Genomic DNA, 21,039 nt, shown 5'->3' with positions numbered 1-21,039 from the left:
CATTTTTAGATAAAATAGAGGAGTACGCATGCGCAGAAACATCACATTTACAGGTTCATTGAAACCAAGAATCAGTTTCCCCTTTGGTGAGTATTTACCTTCTTAGGCATTCATCGAACTAAGAATGACCGTATAATATTGTAAACCTTTGGATGGATTTAATGTTTTGGTAGCTGTATAGCTAATTCGAAGTTATCTGAGCTGAATGAACATGTCCAGAGAACATACGGCTTCGATTGGTCAGTCTTCAGTCAATGTGTTCCTAACACTGTAACAGTAGCCTATGGTTTGTAAAGTCTTTGATCTTGTTGTCAGACATGTCGTGTAAACTTGCCCTAGTTGGACATTGATCATTCCTCAGCATTGTAGGCAGAAGTGCCTATCCCAGACGACTACAAAACTGTCTGACATAGCGTAAAGCTTTATTTAAGTGAATCTGTTTAGTGATGTCATATATCATATATCATATCATATATCGTTGCAGACCTGTATTTAGGCTTCTCAGCCTTTAGTCTGGTCTTAGTACTGTAAAACTTATTATCCCTTTTTCTTGTTTCTTTTTCCCTATTTGCAGCTATTTGTACATACGCTCTGCCCAGTGATTGTCCAGTCTGGCTTTGAAAGTGTTGAGAGAAGGGGCGCTGACTACAGAATCTGGTAGGGTGTTCCACGGGTTCACCACCCGGAAGGAGAAGTAGTGCTGGCGCATTTGTCCATTGCATGGCCTCTTCTTGAGTCTCAGGTTATGCCCACGGGTCGGTCTGTTACTGTTTCCTAGAACCAGGGGGCTTTCCACTTCATACAGTCCATGAGTAAACTTGTAGACCTCGATCATGTCTCCTCTGCCCCTACGGTACTGCATGCTGGGTATTTTCATTCTGGCTAGGCGCTCCTCACATGTACTGTTTGCCAGCCCGGGGACCATTTTTGTTGCTCTCCTGAGAACACCCTCGATGAGGTCTTTGTCTTTCTGGTAGCGGGGTGACCATGCAACATTGGCAAATTCCAGGTGAGGGCGTATCAGTGCAATGAAGAGCTGTCTCATTGTGTCCATATCTTGGTACTGGTATGACCTTCTGATAGCCCTAAGATCCTGTTGGCCTTGTTGACTTGTGTCTCAATGTGCTGTCTGAACTTGAGTTTCTGGTCCATCATTACTCCCAGATCCTTCTCGCCTTTTGATGCTTCTAACACCACTCTCTCATCGCTGTTGTGTAGTCTCATGTTGTACTCAGCTTTGGGGTTATTGTGCCCTAGATGTAGGACCTTGCACTTTAATGCGTTGAAGTGCAGTTGCCAGAGATCAGCCCAGCTGACAAGGTTGTCAAGGTTCTGTTGGATCTTATCTCTCTTACTTTCTATTTCCACCGAGTCGTACACTTTCGTGTCATCTGCGTACATTTCACAGAAGCAGTAGACCATTTCCGGCATGTCATTTATGAAGAGGACAAACAGCACTGGGCCCAGAACACTAATGTACCATGTGTTTCCTTTCTCAAGTTTATTGTTTTCTATCACTGTACACTTGTAGCTAGCTAGTTCAAATTGATTGATATTAGACTGTTACATACTTGCAATAAACATTTGATGCTTATGGATTATTCATTTCATTTTCCGAGATGTACATGAATGGTTAGAGCACAACATGTTCACTGATTCAGTCTGAGTGTCTGGGTTCTTCATGAGGGCCCTCATCAACATGTCTACAGTCTAGCATTCATTTTCTAATGGGTTAAGGCTGGAGATAATTCCAATTTTCCAAGTCAATAGACCTGCAGACCTGTTAGTGCCTGCACCCCCATTGTGTATACGTATAGGCATGCACTATGCAGATCAAATGCACACATGAAAGATTCTGAAATCCAAGCTGGTGACAATGGGAATGGACCCAATGTCCATTCTGAGAGTCAGATTCTGCCAAAGCATGATCACTTTTTGTGCTTCTCAAAAATGGGCAGGTGTCAGACATCAATCAAAACATCACCAAAGTCTATTTGAAATATGTTCTATGTTGCATGTTCATATCCATTACTGTAGAACAATAGAAGAGATGATTTATAATCATGTTTTTCATTGTATTTTGCAGAAACTAGTACAGGTAACAGAATTAGGTAGTCAACATGAGCAGCTCTGAGGAAGTGTCCTGGATCTCCTGGTTTTGTGGTCTGAGAGGAAATGAGTTCTTCTGTGAGGTAATATTTACTGTCCTAACTTTTGAATATTTTCCATATTGGTTTTGTACAGAAATGAAATTTGACAGTTCTGTTTCAAATAAGAAAATAAAATCTTTTGTATTCAAAATTTCAATTATAAAGACAGTCGCACACATACTTACAGAACACAGGTTCACACGCATGAAACAGAAACACATGAAACAGTAACAGACTTATATATATATTATTATATATATGTACACACACACACTCACACATTGATTGATTTAGGTTGAACCATTATCTTAACACTTTGACCACATTTTCTTAACTGGCTGACAGGAGTGACATGATTTCCATTACCTTTTAGAACAGACTGGGTTTTGCTGTGTGTTTTTTGTTGCTGTATCGGTCTTAATGTTATTTTGTTAGTTTTCTTTTGTTTTTTTTGTTTTTTTTTTTTGCTTTTTTTTTTCATGAGTGTAGGTTGAGGGGCTTTGCCGAAGTATCAAGAGGTTTTCTCCATTAGGAAGAGATTTGTTCTGCAAACTTGAAGTATTGCACAGGATTTGAAGTTTAAAGCGTAGCTGCTTCTGCCACAGGTGGATGAGGACTACATTCAGGACAAGTTCAACCTGACTGGGCTGAACGAGCAGGTGCCTCACTACCGACAGGCACTAGACATGATTCTGGACCTGGAGCCTGGTCAGTCTTTGTCCTGTCCTGTCTTATCATGTCACGTCCTACTGTGGGCTGGTATTTTCTTGTCATGTCCTGATTGTGTGAATTCTTGAACAAGTGATATGCTTGGTTTTTTTCAGGCATACATTTGTATGGTCATTTACACACACGCACACACACTCATACACACATGTACAGGACTGAACCCTTTGTCTCTCTCATTCTGTCTCTCTGTTTCTGTGTCGCAACAGGCAAATGCATATATTCACAAGTGAGCACACCATGCGCACACACACACGTCACACACACACACACACACACACACACACACATTTGACTCTCACACACTTCACACACACACACACACACACAGACATAGCAGTAGTAGTGTTACTGTGTTAAAAGAGTTGGTGACTTGGGCTAGCAGCTTTTAATTTTATAGTTTTAATGTTTTTATATGATCCTTCTCATTCACTGATTTCTTTGGGGAGGAAAAATGGTTTTATTAAACCTGGCCTTGAAAGAAATATAGTTTTGCTTTCCCATTTACAACTAGAAGGGAAGTACCATTGTTGTTTTTTTAGAGCTAAATAATGTTTAATTGTATATCTGTCATTAGGTTTTGCTCATGATTCTTGCTCAGAGAACATGGGTTGCAGACATGTGCACATGAAGACAGCTCACAGATGTGAACATTTGTACAGTATCTGTAGATTTTCATCTGCTGCTCTTAACCCTTTCAACCCTAGGGACTTTACAGCCTCAGTAGGCTTCCCTTTATACTGATGTGGGAACACACAGAAAATGTTGTGAAATCTACCAGTTTTTTCCTCCAAATGGACACGTGTGGGTGGTGCCACTGCCAGAAATGCTGTAGAAGTTAGTTCCCTTTGCTTGCATTTCATGCATATGTAGGCCTGTGGAAACCATTGTAAAACTAATGAAATGGATTACAACTCCAGAACACTGAACAGTGCTCAGGCACAAGGTTCAGTAAGTTAATTTCCATGACAGGGAAAACTTGATAGTGGTAGTTTTTTTACTTTTTTTTTTCAGTGTGCTTATACGTGCTTTCAGTTATTTTTGTGCAAAATCTGTTGCTCTACAAAATCTTGTTGCATGTACAATCATGTCATGCCATTTTGTGTTTAAAAATGTGTATTGTTGAATTTTTTTCTCTTTGAGTTACATTTTATTGGTTAGCAGCAGTGCAGAACAATAAGTGACTTTTTTTTGTTTTGTTTGGGGGTTATTCTTATGTGTGTTTTTCAATGATACCAGTGAAGATGGTGTGAGGCAGATACTGATGTCAAGAAATACTATTGTATGACTATGGGTCTGTACAAGCACCTAACCATTTGTATTCAAGCAACAGCAGTGAAATGAGTAACTTTCTTACATAAACAAGACAGCATGGAGTATGTGACTCAGCAATCTAACAGTCTCCTCTGGTGGATGGCATCAGGGTAACCTGACCAATATTGATTGCTGTGGGGCTGCTAGCACTAAGATAACAACAGAATGGGTGTGGATGTCACACTCACAGTGACTGTATGATGTGATATTTGAATTTGAATTTTTATTTTATGACAGGCGTGAGGGAAATCATTGTTTAATGATTTTGTAGTGGACATGAAAGATGGTTTTATGTTCAATCAAAGAGAATGAGAGAGAGAGAAGGCACTAAACTTAACTGATGCTGAGCATTCCCTGCAACTGCACACAGGTAAATATAACTAAAAAATTGATGTAGAAGACATCCGGGAACTTCTTTCTTCAGTTCTAGTTCTTCATGTGACCATGGGCAAAAAGAATATTATTAAGCACAGAAAGTAGATCAGCTGAAGCAACTGAACAAGACAGACTGTATTTCAAATAGACAATGCATTACATTCCTGTCACAAGTTTCAGTGTGCACAATGTAACCAAAGGGTGTGCAGGAATTAGGAAGACAAAAACAACAGCCACCACATTTTTATGTTCTGACATGGCCTGTCCAGTAACAGAGAAAGTGTATGCATGTTGACTCTTGTAATGAAAAGGTGAGTAATTATCGTCCACTATGATAGTTGATAGATGCATGTGAATAATAATTGTGCTCACATTTTGCACTGTTTTCATGCATTTGAAGTTTTGATGTTCTTTATTATGGTTTTGATATTTGATCAATTGAATGGTATGTTGAGATTTCTTGTCACCAGATTTGTGTGTGTTTGATCTTAATGAATGAGTAGCAGATTTGACTGTCATGTCTCTTTAGAGGAAGATTTGGAAGACAACCCCAGCTCCGACCTGATAGAGCAAGCGGCTGAGATGCTGTATGGGCTCATTCACTCTAGGTTCATTCTCACAAACGCAGGCATATGTAAGATGGTAGGTAACAAAACCAAAGACTCCAGAAATGGAAAAATAAAAACCAAACCAAACCTTACTCCCTGACCCTCCCCCTCTCTTACTCTCACCACCTCCTCCACAAACTTCCATCTTGTGAGCTGTCTCCAAATTCTGGCTCGACTTGCGTTGGTTGGAACTAGTCGTGAGCATGGCCCCCTTGTTTTCAGTCGTAGAGTTGGTTCCTGTTTTCTGCTGTCTTTCTCTGTGTTTGGCTAATGGCGTCACTGCACCATTCCAGCACTGCATTGATTCTAAGGTCTTGTCCAGGGAAGATGCGGAGCTAGAAGCACCATGGCGGTGTCTGTTGTTGTTGGTTTTTGTTTGGTTTTTTTTTTGGTTTGTTATTGAGTTGATGGCTAAAGCCAGTGACTGAGTGAGCAGTATTCACGTGCATGGTGGTGGTAGACTTAGGGCTGTTGTTTTTGTGGGCATGGCAGTAGCTGAGGGTGGAGTCCGTAGATCTGTGTGGCTGCGCTGCAAGGGGAAGGTTTTTGGTTTTTTGGTTGTCTTTTTTTCTTTTTGTTTCCATTGATAAATTTGTTAGCAGGATTTGAGACGATTAAGAACTATTAGTTCTGTATCCTTTCTCTATCATTGTGAAGATTCTTTCCATCTGTAAGCTCAGTGTATTTTTTTCAAAGTCACATATTTACTGTTTGATATTATTAAAAAAACAACAACAAAAAACAAAACAAAAAAACAGTTCGGATGTCTTGTTTTCAAGTTTCTTTTTGAGCATAGGTCACTTTGACCCAAAACATAAATTTTGAAGTTGAGGGGGAAAAATCATCATCTTCATAAACTATGATTCAAGTTTCTAACTGTCACTTCAGAAATGATCCATGTTAAATTGGTGATTGGTATAATTGTTTCTGATGGTGAGCAAGTGATTAGGTTGGTTTATTTTTTTCTTAATTCTGTCAAGGTTCTTTGACAAATTCTGTCGTGACAGAGCTGTGTGTGCGAGCGCCACTTTTATATTGAGTCTTGTCAAAGTTGGCCATGCTTTGAGTTGTGTGCAATAGAAATAACATTTAACTTAACAGTGTCACTTCATTCTCATTATTATGTTCTTGAAGCAAATATAAACCTGCTGCTATCCTGGCAAAATGCTTAAAGTACTGTGCAAAAGTGATGTTGCGTGGTAGTGGTCAAATAATTACTGCCAGACTGCAAGAAATGATAATGCAATGAAATGCAAGACTCTCATTGCTTGATCTGATTGATGGCTTTGCTTGAAATTCACTATCTAATGGATGAAAAGTGGACTAAGGTCAAAAGATTGGAAAAAGAACAGTTACTTAACTGTCCAGTGTAAACATGTTTATTAGGGTTTTCCCAGGCTGTTGGTAGGTTAAATAGTCTTTCATTCATTGTCTGTATTGGCTATTTCTGATGAAGTAGACATTGTCCTTTGTCAGATTTGTGTTTATAACATGATTTATTGATCAGGTGATATCCTCAGACATTTGCCATTTTTCATTTTGTTGAGAAGAAACGGGGCATCTAATTACAAAACCAATGGGGTTAAGGAGAGAGGCTTCAAGATCACGTAAAATTTTAGTCACATGTTGAGTGTTGGTCAGGTGATAGAAATGTTGGCATGCTGCACATCTATACATCATGATTTTGAAATTTCTCTGTGAGTGTTATACACTATTTCTTATACGAAGTTATAGACTGTATTGTGATTGTTTCTTTTCTTTATCCATGACTATTGCAGTGATTTGCTGCTCTGTCAGATCATTATTTATTGTATCTTTTCTTTTTTTCTCACTCTATTGATACTGTATTCTTGATTTATAGTTTCCTGTTAGCAATATTTATGGACAATGTTTGGCTAGCAATAGAATTGGAGGAATTAAAAGCAGCACAAGTGTGTGAGCTTGAATGTGCTTTGAGCTTTTCCCTCTACATCATGACCGCTGTTTCATCATTATTTTATCATTTAAGTTGCTGCATATTCATTACTGATTTGCTGGTTATAACTACTATAAGGTGGTGTCATTACATTTATTGTTTACAATACTCCGAAGTTCGAAGAGTACAGTGTTTATGGTGAATTTTCAGCTGTCAGTTCATTATTAAGTTTGAGATTGAGAAGCAAGTTTTGGTTTGGTTTGTGCAGAGAACAAAGGGCTGTCTGGCCAAGCCTAGAGTTGTCTTTCACATGACTTTGGTTTCTGTGGTTATTGTCAGCATTGTTTGGTTAGTTACTTTGGGAAGGATGTGGCAGACCTCATTTGCATCAGTGAATTTAGTTTTACTCAGTTTCTTTGTCTGAGACACTGTTAGATTGTTTGATTTTTGGTTTGGTTCAGATATGTTTGAATTACAGCTTTACATGCTTCATGAACTGTCCCCTGTTTGAGGATGTCAGCAGTGAGCAACATTCTGTTCAAACAAACACTTCAGTTGCTTCTTTTGTTGAATTTTGGCACAGCTCCTTTCCTTTTCTTTTAAACTGAAACCAGTATCATGGGGAAGTAAGTGAAAAGGTTTCATGGTTGTATTGTTTCCCAATCTGATGCAGCAGAAGGACTGTTGTTCTTTTTTGATTGTGGCAGTGCTCTTCTTTTGGTCCAAGTTCAGGTTTTCCCAGCTGTCTTTTATTGTAATTCTTTTTGATTGATTTGTTCTTAGTGAGAAGCGTGTCTTTTTGCGTTTTGAATGTTTTTGCTTCTAATCTAATAGGTGTGTTTCTTGGCAGTCTGCCATGCCGTCATTGTTAACTATTGATATGTTTTGTGTATGATTAAAATCAAACCTCAGCACTGCGAATGAGGAAATGCCAGAACATTACAGGTTATGTACGCCAGGTAGTTAGGAATTTTGTTAAGTGGTGTTAAACATAACACAAATAGTAGGGTGTTTAGTGGTGAGAAAGATGAAATGAAGGACTCTTCCCACTTCACATCCTACCCAGCCACTGTGTATTATTCCAGCCTTCTCTGCCTTCTTCCAAATCCTGTGAAAGCAGTTATCTGGGAGAATCATGTAAGATATTCCATAATTTCACATCTCTTCCTGTTTTGTCATCACTGCAGTTTGTGAATAATTGTCACAACTTTTTTCAGTTATGGGGCAGTTCTTGATTGAGCTATTTCAGCGTCTTTTCTGACGGAAGTGGCTGGCAGCGAAACTTCTTGAAGAATTTTGATTGCTCTTGGTCGATGAAGGACACATACTCCAAAACTAAAAGGTGGTAATTAGGTTTTCCAGGTTTTGGTAGTTTCCAGTCGAAAGATGGATACTTGGGGTACCGAAGGTGGTGGTCATTGTGGGGGTTTGTGGTGTTGGTGGTGCAGTGACGGACGGACGTTCTTGTTGTGTCTACTGTAGATGATGAGCTGGAGGACAACCCCAATCAGAGTGACCTGATAGAGCAGGCTGCCGAGATGCTCTACGGCCTCATTCACGCACGATACATTATGACTAACCGGGGCATAGCCCAGATGGTACGTAGCATCACTGTCCCACACACTTATCCGGCTTTAATCCACACCCACCCTTCCCTTTCCCTTCCCTTCCCTTCCCCCCTCCCTCACACCATTGCCCCGCCACCAACTTCCCCTCCTCACCATGCGTCGTGGCCATGTGTGTTTGAGCTTTTTGTGCTTGTTGTGACTAACTAGTGTTGTTTTGCAAACAGAAGCAGTTGCTCTGAACTGTTTGAACCACATGTATACAAAGCTCCCATTTGAAAGAGAGAAATCCATAATCGGTATTGACTCAGCCCTGAAGGGGATCCAGAAGTGAACTCTATAGGTCCAGGTGAAACTCTTGCAGCTTTCAAAAATATCTTCTTTTTTTTTATTCTTTTTTTAAATAACTTTTTTGTTGTTGTTTTTAGTGTAGATAATTATTGAATTATTACATATGTGTTCACCACCATTTTTTTTCCTTTTCTTTTCAGATTTTAAAATTATATGTTTTTACATATTTTGTACTCAGATTTGCAAGTGTTTCTTATGTGCATAAAAATCTTTGACATGATGTTGATTCATGCTGATGTTGGTATGATAGTTTGAGTCACACTGGCCTTAAAATGAGAGCTTTGTATACTGTGCTTTTTTGAAATCCAGTCGATGGCATGTGTGTGATTTGCTAAGAAGTTGGCAGCAGGTCTTTTTGCTTATTATATAACTTGAATTTTTTTCTAATGCTTAAAACTATATTATCATCTGCTGTAAATGATGATAAATCTTTTTTTTTCTTCTGTTTTTACTTAAATGCTATAAACTCTTTTAACACCATGCCTCTTTTACCCTTCTTCCATCATCACTGTGTGTCTGGGCAGAGAGTGTGTACATGGAAGAATGGTTTACTAAGTGTTTTGTTGTTGTTGTTGTTTTTTTGTTGTTGTTATTGTTGTTTTTGTGTTTTTGGGGTTTTTTTCAACTACATTGAAAAAGATCCAAATGCAAGTGTGTGTTTGTGTGGTGTTGGTCACAATGTGTGTATGTGTTTGTTTACATGTATGTGTTTTTGTGTGCTGTTGGTCACACTCACAATGTGTGTATGTCACTATGTGTGTGTGTGTTTACATGTATGTGTTTTTGTGTGCTGTTGGTCACAATGTGCATGCCATCTCATCCTCACAGCATAATTTGCATGGATGTCAAGCACCTGCACACAGTTTTCAGCACCAGTCCAGGGGTGGGTTGTGTGAGTTTTTGCAGCGCTAAATTTACTTAGATTTTTTCTGGGGTTAGCAAATTCTTATCACTGAATGAAGTGGAAAGTTTGCATAATTTTGAGAATTTTCCTAAGTCTTTTTAATCAGTGCGGACTCAAGAAATTTCTTTTCGTAAAGCGTTGTTTAGAATTTTACAGGGTCTGTGGACGGAATTCGCAAAAACTTGGGAAACATTGTTAAGCATAGGGCTAAATTTGCTAGTTGGAGTTAAGAATTTTCAAAAGTGTGTTGAATTTGTGAAGACTTCAGAATATTCTACTGGCAAAGCAAATTTAGCTCTGTGAAGATGGCTTCTACAGCCCATGCCTGGTAGTCATGGTATTTGTTTTACCAGTTTGTTGATTTACAGCTCCCCGGCTTCATTTGTGAGCAGCTTTGCTTTGACAATCAAAAGCAAAATAGTTGTGTTGGCACACTTACAAATTGATTCATTTAAAAAATAGTAGAGAAGAAAAAAACTGGGGTGGGAGTGGGAGGGGATGTAGTATGCACGCTTGAAACACCAAAGTTATCCTTGGTTATTCCTTTAATGTCTTCATAGTTATGTGGGTGTGTTGGCAGCTTTGTGCTATTTATATTCAGAATGAGAAGTACACCCTTCAAGTTCAGGTGATAGGTTTATCCGGCCATTGTTTATTCGGCCATTGTGCTTCTGCTTTGAAATATTCATATTGTCTGGCCACTTTAGTGGTTACAAAGTAGTGTCACAAAATTTTGAAAGGTTCATTGTGGCTTTGCTGCTTTGCTGCTGATAGAATTGGAATTGTAAGTGTAACTTGTGCATGTGTGTGCTGCTTTAAATGTCATTTAAAATATTTGAAAAATACTTGGCATTTGACCATTACCCTTTTGTTATTTAAAAAAAAAAAAAAAAAAAAAAAAAAAAAATCAACATTTGACCTTTGACCTTTTATTTTTAAAAAAGTGAAAAAAGAAAATCAGCAGTGGACCAAGCTATACATTATACTTCAGTTATGGTAAAAGTTATACCTTTTTTCACTGAAAAATGAATTAATTTTACAAATTTGACCAATTACTTTTTGTCGTTAGGAAGAAAAAAATTCAGCATTTTACCTTTAACCTTGTGGTTGACAATGTCAAGCGTATCTGATGGTAGCTGCCATCAGGGATACTGGACCAGGAATTCCATGGATTTTATTTTATAGGCTGTGAACTGTTGATCTTGTATTCTAATGAATTGAAATTTCTTAACTAATGTATTGTGCAGAATTAGCATAGTCATGAAAGTAAACTGCAGTTGTTGGTTTCAAAACAGCACCGATCTATCATGAAAATGATAAGGCCTTTATATATGTATATATATAAGTTCTGTGGTGTATTTCACTATTTGCTGAGAGCTTGTAAACTCAACTGATCTGAGATACTTTTTGCTTGGCGAGTCTCCCCATTTTAGATTTATGATGAAAAGGTAAAGAGATGTGAGGTCTGTAAATGATGACAGTTGTGAGTTTGTAGACCTGTGTACAAAAAATATTTATTGTCAGGGACAGGGAAAACTTTATAAAACGACACATGCGCCCACTGTTGTACGCATAATCCATCCATACATACATTCGTACATAGAAATATATTGTGGATTATTTCAAAAGTCTGGTTAAAATATTATTTCTCATATTCATAGTCAAGAGAATGCATTTTTGAACATTCATTTTGGTGAGAAATTTGTATTTGTAAAAAAAACTTTTTTTGGTTAATGTTTTTGCTTGTGACATTATACTAACTCTGCTTTACCTGTTTCTTTACAAGCATGCTTGTTTTCAAAATAGCACATGGCTGGACAAGTGTGTTCTTTCTTAAAAGATGTTGTGGCTTCTTATTGGCTGGGCCTGTACCGATAGACTTGTGTCGTGCGTGGTGATTGGTCAGTTGTTATCCTTGCACACTTATTGGCTGGCTCATCAGATCCTACTCACATCATGGAAACTCATTCTTTTTCTCTTTCATTCCATAGTGTTGTCACGAATTATGTGTGCTCATCAAATAAAAAGAGGTGCTTTTTCAGGGGTGTATCCTCCAGATTGTTAAAAGACATTCCCTTCTCCCCACCTTTATATATATATATATATATATATATATATATATATATATATATGCTGTTGTTTTTTGTGTGTTTTTTTAATTATTTTGCTTTTCTTTCTTCTTTTTTTCTTTCTTTTTTTTTTTTTTAAAATTTTTTTGGCTGCTTCTGTTTCAGTTTAAAAGAATAAAAAATTTGCTCGCTTCACTGGCTGAACTTGAGAAACTAATTTTTTTTTTTTTGATAATCTTTTAGGAATTTTGTGTTCACTTGATAACTTTTTTGTTCTTAATTCAGCTTCTGAACTAATTGTAAAGATGATAATATTAATATGTATATGTTTAATTTATATTTTGTGGTTATAATAAATCATTGATACATTTTCTTTCACATGTGAATGACATAGATCATAGATGTGATTATAATTTTATATCAAAAGCTTGAAATGTACAAAGTATTAAAAGAGATTAGGAATAGGTTTACAGCCCATGTGGGTATAAGTAGATTTAGCTGTAAAATTTCATGGTTTTGTAATGCTTTTTTTTTCTTTCAACAATTTATTTATGTAATTTGTTTCCCAGGGGGGAAAATGTTATCTTAGTGAAAAATGAATTTATGTTTGGGCTAGATTAAGAAATAACAAAGGACTTTGTGATAATAACATTATTATAAATGAGATCAATGTGGTAACTGACAAAAGAACTTGATAATTTCATAAGCCATTTTTGGTAAATTTTTCATTTTCCCAAGTTTTCTTCTCTAGCAAGATGAAGGACAAAAGTAAACAGTGAAAGTAGTTTTATATGTTTCATTGATTCGCAGAGGAAAATTATATAAACTTGGAAAGCAAAATGCAGAGACAGGGCAAAAGTTGTGGGTTTTTTGACACATGGTGTGGTGATTTCAGATTGAGAAGTGGCAGCAAGGTGATTTTGGGTACTGTCCCCGGGTGTACTGCGAGAACCAGCCCATGTTGCCAATTGGTAAGGAGTGTCAGTTGTGAGCTGGTAAGCGCCCACCCCCACTGGGCACACATTTCACCCAGAACTTGGGGGTGGCCATTTCCTTGGTGCTTTACCCTTTATGGGAGACCATTCCTGTCCTTTGTTTCACTGCACAGCTCTGGCTGGGAGAACAACTACTGAAACAAGACATTGTGTCATGGAGTTACGTCATGCTCTCACTTGGTTTTTTTAATGATACATTGATAAATCCTGCAAGTATTCTGTTCTCTATCTCTAAATCTAAAATGTGCATGCTTTGTAAAGCAACTCGATCCCAAATAGCAAACAGAATTAATTGTTTTAAGTGAGGGATGGGCATTTACAAGGTATTTTACTACATGCACAGTTTTTATCTTGAATGAGGGGTTGGGGTGGGTGTTTACAAGATACTGGGATTCTGCAAGGTAGTTCATGGTACAAGGACATACTATCATGGCAGGTTAGGCTGTTTGTCAAGTTCCTGGCTTTTTGGATTCATGTGTCATTAAACAAAATATTTTAATGAGAAGGTGAAGTTGGTTTATCGTTTGAACTGAAATGGACCCTTTGTGGTGGGCTGGTCAGATTGTTTGCGGTCAGTGCTTATAGTTGAATGAATGCCTGAGTGGGAATGACATGTGTGACTGTATATGGGGCATTAAAGAAAGAAAAATAGAAGAAGAAAAAACCAAGGCAGAGATGCCACTGACATCTGGAAGACAGGTTTGCATGTCATGAACATCTCCACAGAATGTAATCATGTGATGTATTAATGTTTAATGACTCAAAAACAAAACAAGATATATATACATGAAGAACTAAATGACAAAAGGAGGGGGTTTGAGGGAGTGTGTGTGTGTGGGGTGAGGGGGGGGGGGGGAGGGTGATGACCAGTTATGCAACTGTGATAGTCAGACTTGAACAATTTTTCTTGTGGAACATTTTATGTGATCAGGATTTTTGTTGTTGTTTGGTGGTGGTGTTTTTTTTTTTAACTCCGAGTTGCTGTTGACTGCATGCAGGTCTGTCGGACGTGCCAGGCGAAGCAATGGTCAAGCTGTACTGCCCCAAGTGTCAGGATGCCTACACACCCAAGTCATCCCGCCACCACCACACAGATGGGGCATATTTCGGCACAGGCTTTCCTCACATGCTCTTTATGGTCCACCCTGAGTACAGGCCGAAGCGCCCCGCCAACCAGTTCGTTCCCAGGTACCTGTGTGCTCTGTATGTGTGTATGTGGATGTGCAGGGTTTGTACAGGCATGAAAAGTGTGGGAAAGTATGGAGAAACTGATGTACCATTTTAAGGCCTTGAAAGTCTGTAAAAACTAGTATGGGTTTGTAAAAGTTTTAACAGATTTGATAGTCCCATTCCCCCCACCCCACCCCCTGTGCTTGGGATTAAGTTGAGTGTGTGTCAGCACGTAATGCTGAATGGATCAGGTGGAGGAACAAGATGATTTTGCACCTTCTTCAGTCTTGACTTGCACAGTGATGATGACTGATTGATAGGTAGAATGTCTGGCTGATGTTGGCACTGATGTTTCCGACTGTACAGGTTCAAGATCCACCCTCTGAAGACTGACTGATAGGTAGAATGTCTGGCTGATGTTGGCACTGATGTTTCCGACTGTACAGGTTCAAGATCCACCCTCTGAAGACTGACTGATAGGTAGAATGTCAGGCTGATATTGGCACTGATGTTTCAGACTGTACAGGTTCAAGATCCACCCTCTGAAGACTGACTGATAGGTAAAATGTCTGGCTGATGTTGGCACTGATGTTTCAGACTGTACAGGTTCAAGATCCACCCTCTGAAGACTGACTGATAGGTAAAATGTCTGGCTGATATTGACACTGATGTTTCAGACTGTACAGGTTCAAGATCCACCCTCTGAAGACTGACTGATAGGTAAAATGTCTGGCTGATGTTGGCACTGATGTTTCAGACTGTACAGGTTCAAGATCCACCCTCTGAAGACTGACTGATAGGTAGAATGTCTGGCTGATATTGACACTGATGTTTCAGACTGTACGGGTTCAAGATCCACCCTCTAGCCTACCAACTCCAGTACCAGGCCGCTGCCAACTTCAAGATGCCGATGCGAGGAACAAGCCATCCTAACAGCAAGCGATAAGAGTGGTCATCGTCATCGTTAGTTCTCATTCTACTCCCCCTGAACCCCCACCATCATCATCATCATCGTCGTCTTCATCATCATGCCAGTGACTTGTTTTCTTTTAGTGAAGTCTGTGTAGTTAGCATCAAATCAATGTCTCCGTTCAGAACAAAGTGGACCTGTCTGGTTGAATGTGTGATTACTAACAATGTGGAAAATGTGAAAGTCTCTGTTCTTCATCGACCCCAGTTTAAAACTTTGCAGCAGGTGATTATGTGCTGTGCTGTTGGATTTCATATGTGTGTGTTTGAATTGGCCAATTTTGCTCATTGTTTAACAGTCTGGGATGGATATCAGACTGAATTTGAATCTGGCATTTGAGGCTATTCCTGCCTAGGCTGATTGGAGACATGTCAAGACATTTGGGACATCAGACACTTGTTTTCAGGATACAGTTTGGGAATTCATTTTGTGGTATCTCTTTAAAAACTTGTTTTACAAATTATTTCTCATCTTCAACAAAATCAAAATTGCACACAATAAGACAGCATGTAGACACTCTTCATTAAAACACATTCTCATTTATATTTCTCTTAGAATCCCGAGTCACCATCTAGTTTTCCAGTTTTGTCATTTTTGAATAGGGAGAGAGAGTGCAGTTGTTTGAAACAGATTTCTGTATACCATGAGGAAATTGATTTCTAAAGTGTTAAGGTTAACAGTGCATTGCTGGACACAGGCTTGTTCAAGTGGCTGAGAATGTTTGCAACAAAACCAGAAAGAAAGAATGGTTTCTTATTTTGACAAAGTCTTTTTGTCATGCGATGAAACATTTGAGCTATGTGGGCTTTTTGACATGTTGTCAATGTTTGGAATGGATCCAGGTTCGCATCATGCATTGTGAGGGCAATTCTTTTTAAAGTGCTGTACAGTTTCATCTGCCTGGCCTGTAATGGGTTCTTAAGTGCCAGTCGACAGATTAAACATAAATCTGGCAAGTGCATCCCCCCTGAAAAATTGCAGTGTGTTTTACACTTGTGACATTGTATTCAGTGGCACTGTTGTCTGGTTTGTTGCAAACATTCTGAGCTACTTGTTCAGGTTCCGGAGCTGTGGTTACCTGTGATGCAATCTCAGATTGTGGAACACAGACTTTGCTGAGTCAGATGTGAGTTTCTGTGTGATCAAATCATATTTTGCTGATGAAAAGGTATGTAAAATGTTCAGTTTTTGTCTTTATGGTGTGTTTGTCAGCTTAGATGTGTGAGAATGGTAATTCTTGGTTGTTTTGCCAGTGAGAAATACACAAGCATGCTGACCTCAGACTTTGGATGATAAGGTGATATGAAATAAGTTCATGGGTGCAACTCTTCCGTCCAGGCACTGATATGCTATTCTATAAATTCCTCACCATTTTTTCATCTGCTGACACACATACATTAACATAAAAAAAGAACATACGCAAGTAAACAAAAGAACATACTGGCCATGGCAGTTTGGCATGACACAAGTAGTTGAACATTCACAGGACTTGGTATCGGAAGGTAGAAATGAAAATGAGCCCACCTCACCTGACCTGCCAGAATTACTGTCCACTGTGTTTGGAAGCATGGGCTTAGCAAGTGCATTGCACTTGCACTTGTGTTCTAGCATAACGAAAGAGTGATATTTACAGAGAAACCGGATCTTCTATCTTCCCTCATCCCACTTATTATATTGTATTACTCTTTGTCCCAACAGATTTCTGTTTGTGAAATTTGGGATGCTGTTCCTGTGGAGAGTGTGTCATAACAGTGTAGCGCCACCCACTTTTTTTGTTGTTGGGTTGGGTTGGGTTTTTTTCATACTGCTTGCAAGTGTATTTGTTTTTCTATTAAAGTCGATTTTTCCAACAGAATCTGCACCACCCTTAGGTTGTAAAAGCTTCGTTTACAAGTGCTAAATGCATGCTACACATGGGACCTCAGTTTATTGGCATCTCAGTGACTAGCAACCAGACCATCACTCAGAGTGTAGTGGAGGGTGAGAAAATACTTCCAGGGTGTGGGATATGCTCCCATTTTCTCAGACATGTTACCCATGAAGCCATCACTCCACATATTCTGCCATTCCTTTCCCATGCATGTCAGTATCTTTGTACAGTAACTCATGAGCAGCTGACAGTGAGTTATAGACACAGGAAAATTCCCAGCATGCACACTCCTAAAACGGTATGACTGTTCAAAACGTGTGGTAAAAAAATCATACATGTAACAGCCCCCACACAGGTATGAATGAATGTGGGAGTTCCAACTCTCAAACTCAGATTTCTGCCACAGCAAGGATTTCTTATCCTACATCATTACAATTAATTTGTGGCACAATGTACATCACAGCACTGAAAGTCGCACATGACAGAAAATGGTGATTTTGATAAACATCTTTATTTTCATCACAAATCAAATCAAATCAAATCGCATAAAACAAAACACTATCCCATCCATTTGCATTGATACTGATTATTTTGGCAACCACTGATAGAAATATCAGACAAATAACGCAACAAATCAAAAACTGAAGTTGATTATTACTTTTTTTTTCTCCCCTAGAACCCGCCCCCAATTAAAATTCTGCAGTGGATTCTGTGTCAACAACATAGTGGACGGATTTAGAAGAACGGGCAAAAAACATGCTGGCCTCTTCCAGAAGCTGTTGTTTGTATTGAGCAGCTGATGTTGAGATAGAAGAAAAAAAAAATGGCATTCTGCCACTGAAAGTAAGGTTTCTTTCAAACATCACATCCACACACATCTCTCCCTTGCTCAGTTCATGCAAAAGACAGAAAAAATGTATCTGGCAACCAGTATCTTGACAATTATACCTAAAAAGAAAAGTCATTGGCAGTGTTTGTTGCTGTAATTTGAAATTTACTTCCCCTATTTCTTACTGCAAGTCTTTCTTACCTGAATATTTTCAATCTGGTTACAGCGAAAGTATTTGCAAAAAAAAAAGAAGAAGAAAAAAAGCACATTAATATAAAATAATTTCAATGTGTGGGTGTGTGTGAGGAGCAGACAAATCTCTGAACACTTCAGAAAACAGCCCAACAGTACAGGCCTTCCAAAACTGCTCATTCAACTCACTCTGTCCTGTCCTGCCCCCATTCATACAGCCAGCAGTCAAACTGGTCAACACAAGTTGAGCTCTGCTCCATGTTAAAAAAAAACAACAAAAAACCCTGAAGGTGTTAAATGGATGAAGACATTAATAATATTGCTCTGTTCAAAAACCAATGTGCTGTACTGATAACAATGAATATAATTTTTGTGTATTTATTTTTATGAAACTACTTTAACTTTGTAATCAATTTCTGGTCCAACTGTGGAAACCTCGAGCACTGCTCATCATGTGCACTGTAAAACATTCAGCAGGAAAGTTTGTTTTTTGTTGTTGTTTTTTGTAAACGCAGTTATGAAATTTCTTAAAAATCTGTCTTGCTCTCTTATTTCACGCTGAACTTGTGATAACGCATAAATAGGTGCAGCTAGTGCTTTGAAAGTGGAAAGAACCCAATGCATATTCATAAGTAGGTCCCTGGGACATTCTAGAAAATTGCGCAAAAAAGAGCGAAGAAACCTATCTGTTGACCAAAGCCTTGTACAACTCATCATTTCAAAGGCCAAAACTTTGGCCAAATTTGGAAACGGTGCCCCCTAAGATGAAACGCTGACAATTTCCAGTGTCTTGTTGGCAGTTAAGAAATGACCTTCATCCATCCACGAGTTTCCATTCATGTTTCTTCGACTGACTGGACTTCAAGCTAAATTGTTGCTAAAAAAATACAATAAATAAATAAATACATCATCATGAATAAGAAAGTCTCCAATGCTATTTGAGTAGTGGTAGTCATTTTGTTCATTCCGTTTATTTATTTATAGTCTGTTCATCTAAGATGATGATATTAGACTGAAATCAGTTTGTTCAAGCACAGGCCAGTTTCTAATCAGCCCCATGAGTTTGAATCATTTCCCCTTGTTCCCTCCAACCCAAAGTCCATTGGAATCCATCATTTCTACCTGTCCCCCCCAATCTTGAACCACATGTATAACCTTCCATCTCCCCACTCACACACACACATGCTCAGATCTTTGATACAGGATGGATGGAAATATGGGCTATAACTGAAACCAAGAGACTGACAAAAGAGCTGAACCGCACAATGAAGTTTGCCCTGAAATACTTGTCGCCTGTCAACAGTCTTGTCTTCACACAGCTAATGCCAATCCCTCTCACACACACCTGTGTATCACAGCTTTTGCTACAGAGGCCAGCTTCTGGCCATTCACTGGGGGTCGGAAGTCAAGTCAATGAGGTCGTCGCTAGCGCTTGGCTCGTCACTGGAGTCGTCAAGGGAACGTAATTGGCGTTCTATTTCCTGTTGGCGGAGAGCGTTTGCATGCAGCTGCTGCTGAAGGTCCTTCATTCTGGTCAGAAACACAGCATGAAAACTGAAATCCACCCACGCTTCAAGACATTCTGATTCAGCAAGGGTTTCGTTTTTAGGCAAGGTAAAGCAAGGAATGGAAAGCCAGCTGTGATTTGGAGGGTCTATGATGCAAAGTACATGTGAGCTGAATAGGGTTTTGAAGGGTCTTTGACCCAAAGAACAAAATGGCTAGGATTCGAAGAGCATATTAACCAAAGTACACACGATAGGCTAACGAGTATTTAATGGGTCTGTTACCCTAACTATGCCTAGGTCTATTCCCAAAGCACATAGAAGCTATCTTGGACTGAAAGAGTATTACCTAAAGTATGCCTAAGCTAACTAGGAATTGAAGGGTCTATTACCCAAAGTACACATATGTCACATAAGTTAGCTATGATTCAAAGGGTCTATGACCTGAAGGATTGGAAGGGTCTGTAACCCAAAGCTGTTTATGATTCAAAGTACACAAAAATATTCCTTGTTCAGGAGAATTGTTTTTTCATTAACTCTTTAACCTTTGCTGGCTATCGTGGGTCGTTCATTAGTTCATGAGTAATTAATGGTGGCGTTTTAACTACACACGGATGCTTATGTGGGTCGTGTATGACCCAATCTTTTTAAAGAGGAAAAAACATGGTCACCCCTCGAATGCTCGTATGGGTCATGCACGACCCATACCTTTTTAAAACTCTACTCTCCCACTACCCCCCACACCCCCTCACCACCCCATCCCTTTCGCCTGTCTTCAGCTATAACCCCCTTCCATCCCTTTCTCTTACAGCATGTACCTGTGTGACTGAATATCTTTGATTGTGCGTGTATAGGATGCTATGAGTAATTTCTCTCTCTCTCTCCTCTCCTCTGTCTGTCTGTCTCTCTCTCTGTCTCCGTCTCTCTCTCTCTCTCTGTGTGCATAAGTAGGGTTTGTATGTATGTGCATGTGGTGTTATGCGTTTGTGTGTGTGATCAGTTGTGTGTGCATGTATGTGCGTGTGTGAATGTGTGAGCATGTGTTTCTTCTGAGTGTATGTGTTTGTGTGAGTCTGTGTGTGTGTGTGCGAGTGCGTATGTGTGTAATCAGTTGTTACGATATGTTTTCCTTTTCTATATTTTGTTATAAGCTTTGGAGGAATATAAGGTTTTTGTCTCTTTACAAAGTATGGGTCGTGCACAATCCACACAAGCTTTGGAGGAATATACAGGTTTTTGTCTCTTTAAAGGTATGGGTCATGGACGACCCACATGAGCTTCCGTGTGTAGTCAAAAGTGACAGCGTATGGGTCGTGGACGACCCACATGAGCTTCCGTGTGTAGTCAAAAGCGACAGCCAGCAAAGGTTAATTTCTCTGGTATCTTTTACATAAATCGAAACACTTTCCTCAGTTTTTTTTCCCTTCAACATTTGTACAATTAATTTTTTTTTTTATCAGGGTTTTTGCATGTATGTACTGCTTTAAAAAAACAGCAAAAGAAGACTATTATTCCACCAACTGAGCATTCA

General features: G+C 38.9%; 4 protein-coding genes across 6 annotated transcripts in view; 1 reads left to right on the top strand and 3 right to left on the bottom strand.

The window, feature by feature from the left end:
• The first annotated feature begins 6 nt into the window (after positions 1-6).
• Positions 7-16,296, top strand: LOC143289932 (casein kinase II subunit beta). Of its 2 annotated transcripts, none has more exons than XM_076599190.1 (7): positions 7-86; positions 2,087-2,192; positions 2,756-2,858; positions 8,571-8,686; positions 12,873-12,948; positions 13,971-14,160; positions 14,980-16,296. In XM_076599190.1, exons 2-7 carry the CDS (start codon positions 2,121-2,123, stop codon positions 15,086-15,088), a joined length of 666 nt encoding a protein of 221 aa, XP_076455305.1. In that variant the 5' UTR covers positions 7-86; positions 2,087-2,120; the 3' UTR covers positions 15,089-16,296. The 2 variants fall into 2 exon arrangements, with proteins under 2 accessions (XP_076455305.1, XP_076455306.1); XM_076599191.1 differs by lacking the exon at positions 8,571-8,686 and adding an exon at positions 5,095-5,207.
• On the bottom strand, positions 575-1,045 carry LOC143289651 (uncharacterized). Its single transcript, XM_076598699.1, has one exon. It carries the CDS (start codon positions 1,043-1,045, stop codon positions 575-577), a length of 471 nt encoding a protein of 156 aa, XP_076454814.1.
• Positions 1,042-1,422, bottom strand: LOC143289650 (uncharacterized). The gene has a single exon (XM_076598698.1). The coding sequence runs from the start codon at positions 1,420-1,422 to the stop codon at positions 1,042-1,044; it is 381 nt and encodes a 126-aa protein (XP_076454813.1).
• A 1,201-nt stretch (positions 16,297-17,497) lies between the features above and the next one.
• The window catches only part of LOC143289931 (uncharacterized), a 75,786-nt gene continuing 72,244 nt past the window's right edge, over positions 17,498-21,039 (bottom strand). The window contains exon 31 of one of the 2 annotated variants that reach the window (XM_076599188.1): positions 17,498-19,533. In XM_076599188.1, the coding sequence (XP_076455303.1) occupies positions 19,392-19,533 (142 nt within the window). In that variant the 3' untranslated portion in view covers positions 17,498-19,391. The remainder of the gene's footprint in view (positions 19,534-21,039) is intronic. The other variant, XM_076599189.1, reaches the window with a different exon arrangement.

This window comes from Babylonia areolata, chromosome 14 (genome assembly GCF_041734735.1).
Source record: "Babylonia areolata isolate BAREFJ2019XMU chromosome 14, ASM4173473v1, whole genome shotgun sequence".
In the NCBI taxonomy this organism is placed as follows: Eukaryota; Metazoa; Mollusca; class Gastropoda; order Neogastropoda; family Buccinidae; genus Babylonia; species Babylonia areolata.
The sequence above is the reverse complement of the archived record's forward strand: the minus strand, read 5'-3'. Positions and strand labels throughout refer to the sequence as shown.